The following is a 17251-nucleotide window of genomic DNA, read 5'->3' as shown; positions in this document are numbered from 1 at the left end:
CCAAGATGGAGGCGCGAGGGCTTCAAAACAGCACCCCCTTTACGTATATATCTATAAATCATTGGTGTGAACTTTTGGTGTGTTAGTAAATTCACTCTGGAGTGCCAGAGTGCACACTCATAAATTCAGAGCGTTGTCAGATTGTCCTCTTAAATTCAGAGCATTTCTCTTTCGGAGGGCACACTGGACGCTCTGGCCGAGGAGTAGGGTTTGATCCGAGCATTCTCTGACCTCACAACTGCAGTCAAGCACCCAGGCAAAAACAAAGAGATAACAGACAGACAAAGAGAGAACACCTCACTCTGACCATTTTACTCTCACTAGCAGAGCTGGTTAGGCTGTTTTCATGTTATCCAGAGCGTTGGTGACTGTGATGATGGCAACAATTTAATTATGCTTTTTTTTTGCTGACGTTTACTAGCACCGGCCATATTCAATGGGTGTTGAGCGTTAGTAAATTCATCAATTATTCTGCGCTCTGCACACTCAGTTGAGTGCTCTGAAATCGGAGTAGATAGCCAGAGTGAATTTACGAATGCGCCCTTTTGTACTTATTTTCAACCAGGAAAATATTACGGCGACGAGCATTACCAGGTCGTAGTTACCAAAAACCCAAATTCAGAAAGCCCGCCTACTCGACCAATTAGATGGAGAGTGATGATGCTTATGCAGGCTCATATGGTCCTCCTAGCTGACCAATCGGATGAAGGCGTGTGACGACGCATATTCCTGTTATCGGGAAACGCCTCATTTTCGAAATGGCATATCTCGAGTTTGAGGACTAAATACGGTCGGGAACAAGAGTAAAAAAAAATCATAATTTAGAAAATTACAAAAGTTTTGGGCAAAAAGTTAAGTTGTCTTTTCTTGTTTAAATAACTAATAGCTTACTTTTGCTACTCTTGCCTTAAATGAGCTAGCTAGCGTAAAGGATTCCATCAAAGACTTTTATAACTAAACCAAGAGACCACAGCCTGTCGTTTCAAATGAGCCATAGTGAGGCGAGCCAAGTACGAGCTAGCGAGATCCTATTGACTTCGTTATAGCATCATCTGCATGTTTTCGTTAGGGAACGCATACTCTGAAGTGTGCGTGTGCAATAACTAAATTCGCCTTTACACTCCTAAAATCTTTTGCAAAGGTTAAAGTTTACAAACCTTAGTCCACTCTGTTCATAACAGATTCTAGTTTTGGAAACAGAAAACTCTATTGAGATGAAATGTTTAATCGACGAGAACATTTACAGAATGTCTGCCAAAACTTTTTTTGGTTACTACATGATTCCATATGTGTTATTTCATAGTTTTGATGTCTTCACTATTATTCTACAATAAAGAAGATAGTAAAAATAAAGAAACCCTTGAATGATTAGGTGTTCTAAAACTGTTGACTGGTGCTGTATGTACAGAGAACTGGGGGGCAGTCAATGAACTTGAGCCACCGGGAAGGGAAAGGGGGATACCTAGTCAGTTGTACAACTGAATGCTTTCAACTGAAATGTGCCTTCCGCATTTAACCCAACCCCTCAATCAGAGAGGTGCAGGAGGGCTACCTTAATCGACATCCACGTCATTGGTGCCCAGGGAACAGTGGGTTAACTGCCTTGTTCATGAGCAGAACAAAGTCTGATTTTTACCTTGTCAGCTCGGGACCCAAGTCAAAACATACAGTAGCCTACACCAAAGTCAGATTTTTTTTTTGTTGCAGTATCTGTACTTTACTATTTATATTTGTTGACTACTTTTACTTCACTACATTCCTAAAGAAAATAATGTACTTTTTACTCCATACATTTTCCCTGACACCCAAAAGTACTCATTACATTTTGAATGCTCAGCAGGACAGGAAAATGGTCAAATTCACGCACTTGTCAAGACAACATGCCTGGTCATCCCTACTGCCTCTGATCTGGCGGACTCACTAAACAGAGAACATGCCTGGTCATCCCTACTGCCCCTGATCTGGTGGACTCACTAAACACATACTTCGTTTGTAAATGATGAAGTGTGTCCCTTTTTTTTTTTTAATGGTGCCATCTGGTTTGCTTAATATAAGGAATTTGAAATTATTTGTACTTTTGATACTTAAGTATATTTAATACAGTAGCAGTAAAGGCCTAGTGTACACATTTGGTGGGGATTTTAAAATATATTTTTCTGTAATTGTGATTTATCATGGGCTGCAGCACCCTCCGCACCCCTACTTCCCGCAGCTATGGTTTCCAGTGGTTCTGTGGTTGTGCTTCCTGCAGCTATGGTTTCCAGTGGTTCTGTGGTTGCGCTTCCTGCAGCTATGGTTTCCAGTGGTTCTGTGGTTGTGCTTCCTGCAGCTATGGTTTCCAGTGGTTCTGTGGTTGCGCTTCCTGCAGCTATGGTTTCCAGTGGTTCTGTGGTTGCGCTTCCTGCAGCTATGGTTTCCAGTGGTTCTGTGGTTGCGCTTCCTGCAGCTATGGTTTCCAGTGGTTCTGTGGTTGCGCTTCCTGCAGCTATGGTTTCCAGTGGTTCTGTGGTTGTGCTTCCTGCAGCTATGGTTTCCAGTGGTTCTGTGGTTGTGCTTCCTGCAGCTATGGTTTCCAGTGGTTCTGTGGTTGTGCTTCCTGCAGCTATGGTTTCCAGTGGTTCTGTAGTTGTGCTTCCTGCAGCTATGGTTTCCAGTGGTTCTGTGGTTGCGCTTCCTGCAGCTATGGTTTCCAGTGGTTCTGTGGTTGCGCTTCCTGCAGCTATGGTTTCCAGTGGTTCTGTGGTTGCGCTTCCTGCAGCTATGGTTTCCAGTGGTTCTGTGGTTGTGCTTCCTGCAGCTATGGTTTCCAGTGGTTCTGTGGTTGTGCTTCCTGCAGCTATGGTTTCCAGTGGTTCTGTGGTTGCGCTTCCTGCAGCTATGGTTTCCAGTGGTTCTGTGGTTGCGCTTCCTGCAGCTATGGTTTCCAGTGGTTCTGTGGTTGCGCTTCCTGCAGCTATGGTTTCCAGTGGTTCTGTGGTTGTGCTTCCTGCAGCTATGGTTTCCAGTGGTTCTGTGGTTGTGCTTCCTGCAGCTATGGTTTCCAGTGGTTCTGTGGTTGTGCTTCCTGCAGCTATGGTTTCCAGTGGTTCTGTGGTTGTGCTTCCTGACACTATGGTTTCCAGTGGTTCTGTGGTTGTGCTTACTGAAGCTATGGTTTCCAGTGGTTCTGTGGTTGTGCTTCCTGAAGCTATGGTTTTTGGCAAGGCCATTTTCTGCTGAACCCCCCCCCCCCCAAAGAAAATAGTTTCTGTGCCATACAATACTGGTCAACATGAGCTACCAAAAATGATCCTGAAGTGTGCCAGGCCTTGCCGAACGTGATCATTCACAGCTGCCTTGAAGGAACACAGAGCAGAAATCTTTAACTAGCAAGCAAGTTGCAGCAATGAAGAATTGAGTGTGTGCACGTTCACACGAGAGAGGGGGGGGGGGGAATTCTGGCAGGAGGGAGATTTTCTGCCGGCTCAGGCGCAAAGTAGACTAATGACAAAATAAGATGTCAGCATCAACGAATCTCCCAAAGGGATATTCAATGTCTGCTTTTTTAAAATCCATCTAAGAATAGTTGCCCTTTTTTGCGAGGCATTGGAAAACTTCCCTGGTGTTTGGTTGAATCAGTGTTTGAAATTCACTGCCCGACTGAGGGTGCTTACAATTATCTGTATGTGAGGGGTACAGAGATGAGGTAGTCATGAAAAAATCATGTTAAACAATATTATTGCACACAGAGTGAGTCCATGCAACTTATTATTTGACTTGTTAAGCACATTTTTGCTCCTGAACTTATTTAGGCTTGCCATAAAACGGGTTGAATACTTATTGACTTAAGACATTTCTGCTTTTCATTTTTTAATTTGTTAAAATGTCTAAACATAATTCCACTTTGACATTATGGGATAGTGTGTGGGCCAGTGGCACAATCCCAATTTAATGCCAAGAGTGTGCAAAGCTGTCATCAAGGCAATGGGTGGCTACTTCGAAGAATCTCAATTATAAAATATATTTTGATTTAACTTTTTTTGGGGTTACTACATGATTCTATATGTTATTTCATAGTTTTGATGTCTTCACTATTATTCTGCAATGTAGAAAATAGCAAAAATAAAGAAACTCATGAGTAGGTGTGTCCAAACCTTTGACTGGTACTGTGTATATACATATTTTTATGTTCAGAGAACTTGGGGGAGGGGCAAATAAACCACCCGCGGGCCAGTTAGGGAACCCTGGTTTAGTAGCTACCTCTCATCGGCACAATACTGTTCTGGTTAGCAAATGCAAATGAATTACTTAATCATACAATGTGATTTTTCTGGATTTTTGTTTTAGATTCCGTCTCTCACAGTTGAAGTGTACCTATGATAAAAAAAACTACAGACCTCTACATGCTTTGTAAGTAGGAAACACTGCCGATTTTGCAGGTTATCAAATACTTGTTCTCCCCACTGTGTGTGTTAATACTCCAGACCATCTTGCAAGGCAGACTGAGACAGCATTGACTTTCCATACTGAATGATCTCTACTTCCTTTTAGGGCTTTTATTGGGAGGTAGAGGAAACATGTCAAACCATTTGAGTGCAAATAGAAAGCAACATTTCATCCATGTACATATATCTACTGATGCACTGGCACTTACAGTGAGGGAAAAAAGTATTTGATCCCCTGCTGATTTTGTACGTTTGCCCACTGACAAAGAAATGATCAGTCTATAATTTTAATGGTAGGTTTATTTGAACAGTGAGACAGAATAACAAAAAAATCCAGAAAAACACATGTAATAAATTGATTTGCATTTTAATGAGGGAAAATAAGTATTTGACCCCCTCTCAATCAGAAAGATTTCTGGCTCCCAGGTGTCTTTTATACAGGTAACAAGCTGAGATTAGGAGCACACTCTTAAAGGGAGTGCGCCTAATCTCCGCTTGTTACCTGTATAAAAGACACCTGTCCACAGAAGCAATCAATCAGATTCCAAACTCTCCACCATGGCCAAGACCAGAGCTCTCCAAGGATGTCAGGGACATGATTGTAGACCTACACAAGGCTGGAATGGGCTACAAGACCATCGCCAAGCAGCTTGGTGAGAAGGTGACAACAGTTGGTGCGATTATTCGCAAATGGAAGAAACACAAAAGAACTGTCAATCTCCCTCGGCCTGGGGCTCCATGCAAGATCTCACCTCGTGGAGTTGCAATGATCATGAGAACGGTGAGGAATCAGCCCAGAACTACACGGGAGGATCTTGTCAATGCTCTCAAGGCAGCTGGGACCATAGTCACCAAGAAAACAATTGGTAACACACTACGCCGTGAAGGACTGAAATCCTGCAGCGCCCACAAGGTCCCCCTGCTCAAGAAAGCACATATACATGCCCATCTGAAGTTTGCCAATGAACATCTGAATGATTCAGAGGACAACTGGGTGAAAGTGTTGTGGTCGGATGAGACCAAAATGGAGCTCTTTGGCATCAACTCAACTCGCAGTGTTTGGAGGAGGAGGAATGCTGCCTATGACCCCAAGAACACCATCCCCACCGTCAAACATGGAGGTGGAAACATTATGCTTTGGGGGTGTTTTTCTGCTAAGGGGACAGGACAACTTCACCGCATCAAAGGGACGATGGACGGGGCCATGTACCGTCAAATCTTGGGTGAGAACCTCCTTCCCTCAGCCAGGGCATTGAAAATGGGTCGTGGATGGGTATTCCAGCATGACAATGACCCAAAAACACACGGCCAAGGCAACAAAGGAGTGGCTCAAGAAGAAGCACATTAAGGTCCATTAAGGTCCTGGAGTGGCCTAGCCAGTCTCCAGACCTTAATCCCATAGAAAATCTGTGGAGGGAGCTGAAGGTTCGAGTTGCCAAACGTCAGCCTCAACCTTAATGACTTGGAGAAGATCTGCAAAGAGGAGTGGGACAAAATCCCTCCTGAGATGTGTGCAAACCTGGTGGCCAACTACAAGAAACGTCTGACCTCTGATTGCCAACAAGGGTTTTGCCACCAGGTACTAGGTCATGTTTTGCAGAGGGGTCAAATACTTATTTCCCTCATTAAAATGCAAATAATTTTCTAACATTTTTGACATGCGGTTTTTTTTCTGGATTTTTTGTTTGTTATTCTGTCTCTCACTGTTCAAATAAACCTACCATTAAAATTATAGACTGATCATTTCTTTGTCAGTGGGCAAACGTACAAAGTCAGTAGGGGATCAAATACTTTTTTCCCTCACTATAAGAGGCAGGGTCCACTCAGTGGGGACAAGTCAGGATGGTGAGTACACCTGACAGAGCATCATTAGTCTTGCACTATACATATTCTACATGCTTTAGTTTTAGGGAATGTATTATGGCCTAAACAACAAACTTGTGCCACTGGGAAGGGAAAGAGGGATACCTAGTCAGTTCTACAACTGAAATGTGTCTTCCGCATTTAACCCAATCCCTCAATCAGAGAGGTGCAGGGGGCTGCCTTAATCGACATCCACATCATCGGCGCACGGGGAACAGTGGGTTAACTGCATTGCTCATGGGCAGAACAACAGGTTTTTTACCTTGTCAGCTCGGGACCCAAGTCAAAACATACAGTAGCCTACGCCAAAGTCTGATTAACCGTAGTCTTTTTGTGTTGGTGTGATCAGTCTTCAAGAACTGAAAAATCGAGCAAAATCAAAAACACTTGTGAATTGCTGAATTAAGAGGACAGTTCCCAGAGTCAGTGGTGTAAAGTACTTCAGAAAAAAATTCTTTAAAGTACTACTTTTTTTTTTTTTGTTGCAGTGTCTGTACTTTACTATTTATATTTTTTGCAACTTGCTTCACTACAGTCCTAAAGAAAATAATGTACTTTTTACCCCATACATTTTCCCTGACACCCAAAAGTACTCATTACATTTTGAATGCTTAGCAGGACAGGAAAATGGTCTAATTCACGCACTTGTCAAGACAACATGCCTGGTTAACCCTACTGCCTCTGATCTGGTGGACTCACTAAACACATGCTTCATTTGTAAATGATGTTGAAGTGTGTCCCTGGTTGTCCATAAATTAAAAAAACAAAATGGTGCCATCTGGTTTGCTTAATATAAGGAATTTGAAATTATTCGTACTTTTGATACTTAAGTATATTTAATACAGGAGCAGTAAAGGCCTAGTGTACACATTTGGTGGGAATTTTAAAATAATTGTGATTTATCATGGGCTGTAGCACCCTCCACACCCCTACTTCCTATGGTTTCCAGTGGTTCTATGGTTGTGCTTCCTGAAGCTACGGTTTTCAGCAAGGCCATTCTCTGAAATCCCCCCCTCCTCTTTTGGGACTGTAAGGCCTGGCACACTTCAGAATCATTTTGGAGGCTCATGTTGACCAGTAGTGTGGGCCACAGAAAGTATTTGACTCTAGCCACAAAATTAAGGAAATTAGGGGGGGGGGTGTTTCGGCAGGCAAGAAAATGGCCTTGTCGAAATACTCCCACCCCTCATAATTTTGTGGCTAGAGTCAAATACCTTCTGTGCCACACATTAGTCAAATACTTTCTATAGAACAAACTTCGTCAGGCAACCAAAATTAATAATTAATGTATGCGTGTTATATTCAGGGGTGGAAAGAGTACTGTAAAATCCTACTCTAGTAGAAGTACTGTTACTTTAATGAAATTGTAATCAAGTAAAAGTACTGGTGTAAAAAAAAACTAAAGTAAAATAGTAATTTAAATTACTCTAAAAGTTACTTCTAAAATAATTAGCTATTTCAATTTTGATGGTTATTTGTATTATCCTTTTACAAGAATGGAAGTTCATGTGAAAAGGTTGTGGCAATTGAATGCAAGCTTCACAAACAAATGAATATTAAAAAAATGTACTTTTCTATATACTACTGTATATGTAGTATTGTTTACATGTAATGCGTGACAGGCTAAATGTTCCATAAAACACCAGATAATAACCAACAAGATAAGATCCACCACAGCTGATTTTTAATATTAAATCTTCAACTTCACATATACGAATGTTAACTCACTTCATTTCTTCTCTGAATTTACCATTCAGTTTCAGTGGGAGCTGATTTTCTAAGTTAATTGAGTCTATCCTGGCTCGCTTTGCAGTGAAGAGTAGTCCAGCACAGCTAAAAAGATGCTCACAGGCGGCAGATGCAGGCAGGTCTGTGTTGAGTTTGAGGGACAACTTCTTTATGTATGGAAACAAATGAAGCAAATCCATTTTGTCCGATGGACTAGCAAGATACCCATCCAGCTCCCCTGTACCTTCTGACCGTTTGGTTGTCAGTGATGAGAAGAAAATTCTCTTCATCAGAAGAATGCTGCCTTAGATGCTCAGTCTCGTCCTGAGTGATTGTGTCAAGATGATTGTTCAGGTACGCCAAACCTGTACATTGGAAACAACATTCACATTCAGTGCTTCAGTAAACTCTGTTGTATGTGGCTGGCAACACAATCATATTATTGGCATTGCAATAGCGCTAACACTGACTTCCACACTTGGTATTCTCAGATACTGAGATTGTATTTGAACAACTCAAATACATTCAGACCTAACATATTCTCTAATGTTGAGGTGAGTCCATGTCTGGCTGTACCCAAACATAGTTGTATGCAAAGGTTATTGTCCAGCAATAATGAAAAATAAAAATAACAAAAAAAAACAATTAACGAAAAGACTTAAAGACCAAAAGATATCATCATATGGACAATGAGGAAAAACTTTTGGATTAAAGAAATCATACCGGCTGTGATGACATCAGCTTTGTCAGTCTAAGACGTCTTGAACTTTGGAAGAAGGATTACAGCAGCAAGAAGCTGTGGCTCCTCCATCATTTCTCCAAAGAGCTTTTGGAGACCGTTCTGAATGGCTCTGATAAGTGGTAGGCACATTTGGCAAGATGCTTCCCGCCTTTGAAGTTTTGTTTTTAGTAAGAAGATCACTGGCAGCAGCCACCTCATATGCGTGTTAGTCTCAGGCTGTAGAATGTTCAAAGCTGAGACCAAAGGCGTCATCACTTTGCAGTATTCATTCAAGAAGGACATTTCTGCGGGCTCAGCCTGAAAGATAAGGTAAGGTAAATGTAATACCTCTTAGAATTCTAACATTTCATTGACAATAAATATTACTGTAATAGGAAAACATTACATTTTATTCAAAGAATTGCTACTCACATTTTCACTTTTAATTCTTCTCACATTTCTTATGGCATCCTCCCCCTTCTCTTGTATGATATGTGTGATCCTCTCCACAGCCAGGTAAGTTGATTTCCAACTTGTTTTGGATGGATCAACTGCAGTTTGCACTCATTCTCTACAACTTCATTAGCTAAGGTTGACCAGCCCGTTTTTATTCCACATGGCATTGACAAAAGACGGCCTGGACAACCTTTTGTAGCTATCACTATTTGTTTATGCCAACGCAGAATCTGTTGCAATTAGGTTCAGCAGGTGACATACACACTGTTGATCAACCATACTTTCTGAAAAAGTTGGTCGCAGATGTGGGTGACCAGCGTTTCAGCCTCCTCCTCGATGAGTCCACGGATGTAAGTGTTTCTAAGTACCTGGGGGTTGTGATAAGATACTTTAGTAAAACCAAGCAGACAATTGTATCAACATTTCTGGGGCTTGTTGAGTTGGAGGGAGGAGATGCCAAATCTATAGCCTGTGCTGTTGTGGCTTTCCTCGAAGTGTTGTCTTAAAAAAGAAACTCCTGGGGATAGGGACTGACAATGCCTCTGTTATGACGGGGATTAACAATGGGGTCCATAAAGTGCTGAAGGAATGGCCTCAAATATCTGGTTCTTATTCGCTGTGTGTGCCACTCTCTGCAGCTTGCTCATTTGTAGGCCTAAACATATTTAGGGTGTCTTTTACTCACTTTTTGTCTCTCCCACGAAGTTATTCCTCTCTCCTACAGCGTCCATCACAATTACATGCACATGGCCAATTATGCAAATTAGGCGATGACGTCATTTAGCGACTTTTAGGACAGCCAATAGCTACTTTCCTTACTGAGGAGTTGGCAACACTGCATGTTACTTGTCACTGACAAACAAGTGAACAGTTCTTGCTACAACTAACACGGAACCCAAACCGGCTGCGCACGTGAGCCATCGTGCATACATTTATTTTGTCCCCCTACACCAAATGCGAATACGACACGCAGGTTAAAATATTGCACCCACACTGCGCGCGCGAGCAGTGTGGGTGCAATAATTGAATAAAATGGATTCCTACATTTATTTTTGCGACGCTCGCGCACGCGACGTGTCCGGTTTGGTCAGCATGTAAAGGCGAAAACTTTGTGCTTGCCATGATGTGTATCCTTTTTCTAGATTGTACTATGAAACGGATGGTTATGAAAATGTACTTAAGTACATTTTGAATTAAGTAAAAGTACAGCCTTTTGAAAAATACTCAAAGTACAAGTACACAGAAAAGCTACTCAATTACAGGAACATGAGTAGTTGTTATTCGTATGTTAAATATAGAGGAAGGAGTAAAATATAGGCAAGCAATAAACATTTCGGAACAACTACTAATTGAATACGACATGGGAGAGATGCCGAATTTTGGCAAATATATTTATTTATAGACTACACCTTGAAACAAATAGCTAAACCAAAAACGGCAGACATTACTAGTGCCTACCCTGCGATAAAACCGCCATTTCATTGCTGCAAGAATTGAGTGTATGCGCGTTCACGCGAAGGGGAGGGAGATTTCCTGTCGGCTCGGGAGCAAAGTCGACTAATGACGAAATATGATGTCAGCATCCACGAATCTGCTTCCTTCTTATGTTGAAAACAACGGCTGCCATGTTGGAGTTTGTGTCAGGTCATATTGTAGCTCAAAGTAAATATTACAGCTCAAAGTAAGAGGCGTCCGTCTCGTAACGGAAAAAAGGACCTACAAAAGTGCAGCGGCAGTACTAGATGGTGTCATTCTTTTGGAAATAAGATTAAAAGAGTTGGAGTCATGTTGGCCCAATTGGTGTACCAGGAATTTCTCTCAACAACAAAACCCTGGTTTCTATGGTTATACACATCAATGCGGTCGAATTCGCAACAGGTTCGCGTCCGTCTTCTCCCCAATCCTCGCTGTTTCTTCGACGAACCGATTCACATGAAGGTAGATGGACTTTCTCCGCACCAGAAAGTGGAATTGAGGTCCAAACTCAGGGACGACAAGGGAATCATCTTCAAAGCTTCCGCTCTGTACTCAGCAGATTCTACAGGACAGGTAGACCTGTGCCTCTCTCCCTCTCTGGGTGGAAGTTATACCGGAGTTGAACCCATGGGCTTGTTTTGGGCAATGATGCCCGAGACTCCACACCGCAAACTATTGAAAAAGAATGTGTTGAGTTCAATGATGGTTGATATAGAAGCGCTGCATGAGGACACAGGTGAGATCTTGGCAACAGAGACTAACGAGAGGCAGTTCATGACGGAAGGACTGAGGAGGATACCGTTGGGCATGAAACATGGGAGAATTCGGGGGACCCTCTTTCTACCACCGGGTTAGTTGTGTAGTTGTGTTAGTTGTTATATATATATATATTTCCATTGCCGTTGTGCCCTGTTTCGTCATGCCTTTCTGAAGTTTCACATTTCTCTCCTATCACATCGTTCTCTTGTCTGCCATCTATCGTTTATCTTGCACATATGCTTGAAAGTGTTCTTAACAGCAATGTGTCGTGAGATCTCAGAAAAACACAAATTACACTTGTAGGATAATAGGCCTTTGTATTAGGCTATTCAACTTTGCATCGTAGACTCATTAAACAGAATGTGTATGTGTTTGAAGGAAACCGTTACATAACAGCCATAACTTTATATGTCGCTATCTCTCTGCAAGGGAGTGGCAGGTAGCCAAGTGGGCCAGTAACCGGAAGGGCACTGGTGTCTTGTTTTGCACGCTATGTTCAAAATAATAAAATGCAGTACTACAGGATATTTCTTAAACGTAGCTCTTTATTAGCTAGCTACAACTTGCATGTTCACTTATCTCCAACCATGATCAACTGACCATGACCTAACCATCTGGGTGGTCTTAACCAATCATAGCACAGTATGATAGGGTGGTAAAATACATCCAATTTATAATTCAGTATCTTTACACACATGACTATTACAACTGTTTGCCTTTGAACAAGGCAGTAAACCCCCAACAACTTCTCCCCATGTCGTGGATGTCAAACATCCCCCAGACCTCTCTGATTCAGAGGGGCTGAGTTAAATGCATTTCAGTTGTGCAACTGACAAGGTTGCACAACAACCCTTTCCTATTGCCCCGTCCTCAGGGCCAGGTCCGTTTCCTGGTATCCTGGATGTGTATATTCTGGGTGGAGGTATATGTGAGGTCCGGGCCAGTCTGCTGGCTAACAAAGGCTTTGTGGTTCTGGCGCTGGCCTACTCTGGCTTCCAGGACCTGCCCAAAACCATGCCCAAATACCTTGACCTGGAGTACTTTGAAGAGGCCATCACATTCCTGAGGAGACAGCCACAGGTTAGTTGCGGAAGAAGAGCAAGGCCCTGTATTCATAAAACATCTCAGAGTAAGAGTGCTGATCTAGGATTACTCTCCTCGTGTCTATAGAATATTCAGCACTCTTACTATGAGATGCGTGGTGAATATGGGCCATTTGTTCCATCCATGAGAGGTAAATGCCACCTTAAGGTTCCTTTCACTGGACTTCAATAGTTTAACTGTGTAACTGCTGCCACCTAATGGCTGCTGTTTCTCTACACATATCAACTAAACAGACAAACTCATAACAATGACAACATAACAACAATGCTCTTTATGTGTTCAGTTTAACCATCCTATTTATTGGTTTGTCAAAACCAGGTTACTTTGATTGTCTTTAATGATTTTTATCTCTTGGCAAACCATTGTCTTTTTCTCTAGGTCCAGGGTCCAGGAATAGGAATCCTGTCCATCTCTAAGAGTGGTGAACTGGCTCTATCCATGGCCACTTTTCTCTCTGGCATCTCAGCCATAGTCTGGATCAACGGCTGCAACGCTAATGTCATGACGCCACTGCACTACAAAGACCTCGTCATCCCTCCCCTCATACCTATCCTAGAGAACATGACCCTCACACCATCCGGCCTTCTCGACATCCGAGATTCCTTACCGGATCAGATAACAGAAAGGAACCGTGCTTCCGTGATCCCGATAGAACGATCCGGTTCTAGGTTCCTTTTTGTTGTCTCTGAGGACGACAGGAACTGGAACAGCTGTCTCTTTGCTCAGCAGGCCGCCGCCCAGCTGAGGCATCATGGGAAAGATAACTTTGAGGTGGTGACGTACCCCAGGGCCGGTCATTTCCTGGAGGTGCCCTACATGCCCCACTGCCCGTCTGGCTTCCACTCTGCGGTGGGTAAGGTGGTGGTGTTTGGGGGGGAAACTAAAGCCCACCATGAGGCTCAGCTGGACCTGTGGAGGAGGGTCCAGGAGTTCTTCAGGACACACCTGAAGGACAACAGCAACACTGTCCAGAAAGCCAGGCTGTAACACTAAGAGAATGGCTGCTTTCCTGGTTGACTACTTTGCAGACTCCTGCCCGATCTCAATGTTTGGATAGGTGTTTAACATATCAGCTTACCACATCATATGATATAGTAATCTGATGTCCGACAGTGCAGTCAATGACGTGGCACATAACCATTGCTTAATGCAATGCAATGCCTGCAATGTAGTCAGCCTGGAACTCAACTAAATTATCCAATTGGAGACGAGTATCATGAATAAGCCTGTGAGTGTGCTGCTGTACTTTATTTAACTGGATTCTGTTATCAATAACTTTGATATATTATATACAGTACCAATCAAATGTTTGTACACACCTACTCATTCCAGGGTTTTTCTTTTTGTATTATTTTCTACATTGTAGAATAATAGTGAAGACGACATCAAAACTATGAAATAACACATATGTAATCATGTAGTAACCAAATCAAAATATATTTGAGATTCTTCAAAGTAGCCACCCTTTGCTTTGATGACAGCTTTGCATGCTGTTGGCATTCTCTCAACCAGCTTCCTGAGGTAGACTCATGCAGTCACCTGGAATGCATTTCAATTTACAGGTGTGTCTTGTTAATTTGTGGAATTTCTTTCCTTAATACGTTTGAGCCAATCGGTTGTGTTGTGACAAGGGAGGGGTGGTATACAGAAGATAGCCCTATTTGGTAAAATACCAAGTCCATATTATGGCAAGAACAGCTCAAATAAGCTAAGAGAAATTACACTCCATCATTACTTTCAAGAACCATCAAGCGCTATGATGAAACTGGTTCTCATGAGGACCGCCACAGGAAAGGAAGACCTAGAGTTACCTCTGCTACAGAGGATACGTTTATTAGAGTTAACTGTACTTCAGATTACAGCCCAAATAAATGCTTCACAGATTTCAAGTAACACACATTTCAACATCAACTGTTCAGAGCAAACTGCGTGAATCAGGCCTTCATTGTCGAATTGCTGCAAAGAAACCACTACTAAAGGACACCAATAAGAAGAAGTGTCTTGCTTGGGCCAAGAAACGAGCAATTATACAGGTGAAAATCTGTCCTTTGGTCGGATGAGTTCAAATTTGAGATTTTTGGTTCCAACTGCTGTGTCTTTGTAAGACGCAGAGTAGGTGAACAGATGATGTCTGCATGTGTAGTTCCCACCGTGAAGCATGGAGGTGTGTTTGGGGTGCTTTGCTGGTGACACTGTGATTTATTTAGAATTCAAGGCATACTTAACCAGCATGGTTACCACAGCATTCTGCAGCGATATGCCATCCTATCTGGTTTGGGCTTAGTGGACTATATTTGTTTTTCAACAGGACAATGACCCAACACACCTCCAGGCGAGTGATGGAGGAGGAGAGTGATGGAGTGCTGCATCAGAGTGCTGCATCAGATGACCTGACCTCAACCCAATGAGTCAGACCGCAGAGTGAAGGAAAAGCAGCCAGCAAGTGCTCAGCATATGTGGGAACTCCTTCAAGACTGTTGGAAAAGCATTCCAGGTGATGCTGGTTGAGAAGAATGTCAAGAGTGTGCAAAGCTGTCATCAAGGCTAAGGGTGGCTATTTGAAGATTCTCAAATATAAAATATATTTTGATTTGTTTAACACTTTTTTTGGTTACTACATGATTCCATAAGTGTTATTTCATAGTTTTGATGTCTTCACTATTATTCTACGATGTAGAAAATAGAAAAAATAAAGAAAAACCCTTGAATGAGTAGGTGCTCTAAAACTTTTGACTGGTAGTGTATATTCAGTGGTGATTTTAGCATGTTAATCTTGGTGGGGCAAAACATTTTTAAATGGGATGCATGCCAGCAATGCCACAATACTAAACAATACATTAATTGCACAATAACGGTGACAGACGGTGTCCACAAACTGTTAGGGCCAACAGCAGTCCCAGTACCTTAACACTGCTACACCTGGCTATCAGCATAGCCATGTCTGGCAGTGAAACAGTTCATTCAGCCTCATTTACTGCCTTAAAAAAACCCAGCTGATATGGCTGACTTGCTTAAATAAATGTGGTTTCTACTGACAATTGAGATGTACAAACTGTGGCATAAGGGGACGACAAGCGGATAAGAGGCAATCGGTCATTTCGATTAAGACATTAATGAGCGTGCTAGGACAGACGTAGTCAATATAACTATTTGTTCAGCACTTTTGAAATGTACAGTGACAGAATTCAGAATGGGCCATTCTTAGTGTTTTCCCTGTACACCAAGTCAGAACTATAGGATAAATAAAGGGGTCGTATAAGCAGACAATGAAAGCTCTTACAATATTTGGTTATTACATTACATCTCAAAAATTGGTTAAAGGCTACATGTGCACCACCAAGTCAGAACATTAGGCAAAATTAAGAGGTGAAAATATACCAAATTATTAGGATGAGGCACATGGGCTACTACCATCTTACTACACAACATACACTTAGTATTACTTTCTTAGCTACATTATACATATTGCCCTGGCATATTACATAGTTTATTCAGCAGCATACAATACATTTTTGGACTCACCTTGTTGTGCTCTGCTCACTTGCACAGGAGGGTGGCGCTGCGGTCCATTGTGTGCAAACTTTGTCCTCAAAGTCTGGCATTCTCTTGATTTATGGTGCTTTCAAGACAACTGGGAAATCAAAAAAAAATACAGGTTGAATCATGATGAAGTCAGTGATCTTCAGGTCGTAGCTCTAGAAAGTTCCTGAATTATAATTCAGAGTTGGATGAAAGTTCAAAACGTATTTTCCCAGTTTTAGCTCGTTTTTCCAGAGTTCCTAGTTGTCTTGAACTCACTAAAGTCTGATTTTGCAGTTCCGAGTACTTAAGTAAACATATTTGAAAGTACTACTTAAGTAGTTTTTTTTTTGTCTCTACTTTACTATTTATATTTTTTTACTACTTTTACTTCACGGCATTCTTAAAGATAATATGTAGTTTTTACTCCATACATTTTCCTTTAAACCCAAAAGCACTCATTACATTTTGAATGCTTAGCAGGGCAGAAAATTGTCAAATTCGCACAATTATCAAGAGAACATCCCTGGTCATCCCTACTGCCTCTGATCTGGCGGAGTAACTAAATACAAATGCATTGTTTGTCAATTATTCCTGAGTGTTCGAATGTAAATTTTAAAAAAATTAAAAAATACTTAAATTGTGCCGTCTGGTTTGTAATATAAGGATTTTTATATTATTCGTACTTTTCTATTGGTTAGAGCATTGGGCCAGTAAACAAAATGTTGCTGGATGGAATCCCCGAGCTGACAATGTAAACATCTGTCGTTCTGCCCCTGAGCAAGGCAGTTAACCCACTGTTCCCCGGGCACCGAAGACGTGGATGTTGATTATAGCAGCCCCCCGCACCTCTCTGATTCAGAGGGGTTGGGTTAAATGCGGAAGACACAATTCAGTTGATTGCATTCAGTTGTACAACTGACTAGGTATCCCCCTTTTACTTTTTATACTTAAGTATATTTTAGCAACTACGTTTATTATTGATACTTAAGTATATTTAAAACCAAATACTTTTAGACTTTTACTCAAGTAGAACTTTACTGGGTGACTCTGAGAATGAGTGCAGAACTGGTAAGTAGTTACTTATAGATATCATTCATTCAGGTGGCTAGCTGCCGGCAGAGACTTCTATTGCAGTGACATTGAAGTGCTCTCTCTGGCTGGTATTACTTAGCTTCTTACTTCCTCCTTCTAGCTGGCT

General features: G+C 41.9%; 1 protein-coding gene and 1 long non-coding RNA gene across 5 annotated transcripts; one reads left to right on the top strand and one right to left on the bottom strand.

Annotated features, from left to right (window-relative positions):
• Nucleotides 1-7949: 7949 nt before the first annotated feature.
• LOC106608161 (uncharacterized) lies at nucleotides 7950-10726 on the bottom strand. Of its 3 annotated transcripts, none has more exons than XR_001329402.2 (4): nucleotides 10651-10726; nucleotides 9169-9560; nucleotides 8739-9054; nucleotides 7950-8380 (listed from the first exon to the last, which is right to left on the bottom strand). It is a non-coding gene; the product is annotated as an uncharacterized lncRNA (long non-coding RNA). The 3 variants fall into 3 exon arrangements; XR_001329403.2 differs by lacking the exon at nucleotides 10651-10726 and adding an exon at nucleotides 9878-10154; XR_001329401.2 differs by lacking the exon at nucleotides 10651-10726 and having other exon boundaries at nucleotides 9169-10075.
• Nucleotides 10727-10977: 251 nt separating this feature from the next.
• On the top strand, nucleotides 10978-14958 carry LOC106608160 (acyl-coenzyme A thioesterase 1). 2 transcript variants are annotated; one of them, XM_045721108.1, is made up of 4 exons: nucleotides 10978-11518; nucleotides 12302-12507; nucleotides 12910-13380; nucleotides 14840-14958. In XM_045721108.1, the coding sequence occupies exons 1-4, from the start codon at nucleotides 10978-10980 to the stop codon at nucleotides 14885-14887; spliced, it is 1266 nt and encodes a 421-aa protein (XP_045577064.1). In that variant the 3' UTR covers nucleotides 14888-14958. The 2 variants fall into 2 exon arrangements, with proteins under 2 accessions (XP_045577064.1, XP_014061406.1); XM_014205931.2 differs by lacking the exon at nucleotides 14840-14958 and having other exon boundaries at nucleotides 12910-14456.
• Nucleotides 14959-17251: the final 2293 nt, after the last annotated feature.

This window comes from Salmo salar, chromosome ssa06, assembly GCF_905237065.1.
Source record: "Salmo salar chromosome ssa06, Ssal_v3.1, whole genome shotgun sequence".
NCBI lineage: Eukaryota > Metazoa > Chordata > Actinopteri > Salmoniformes > Salmonidae > Salmo > Salmo salar.
Note: the sequence above shows the minus strand (reverse complement) of the source record. Positions and strands in the feature narration are given on the sequence as shown.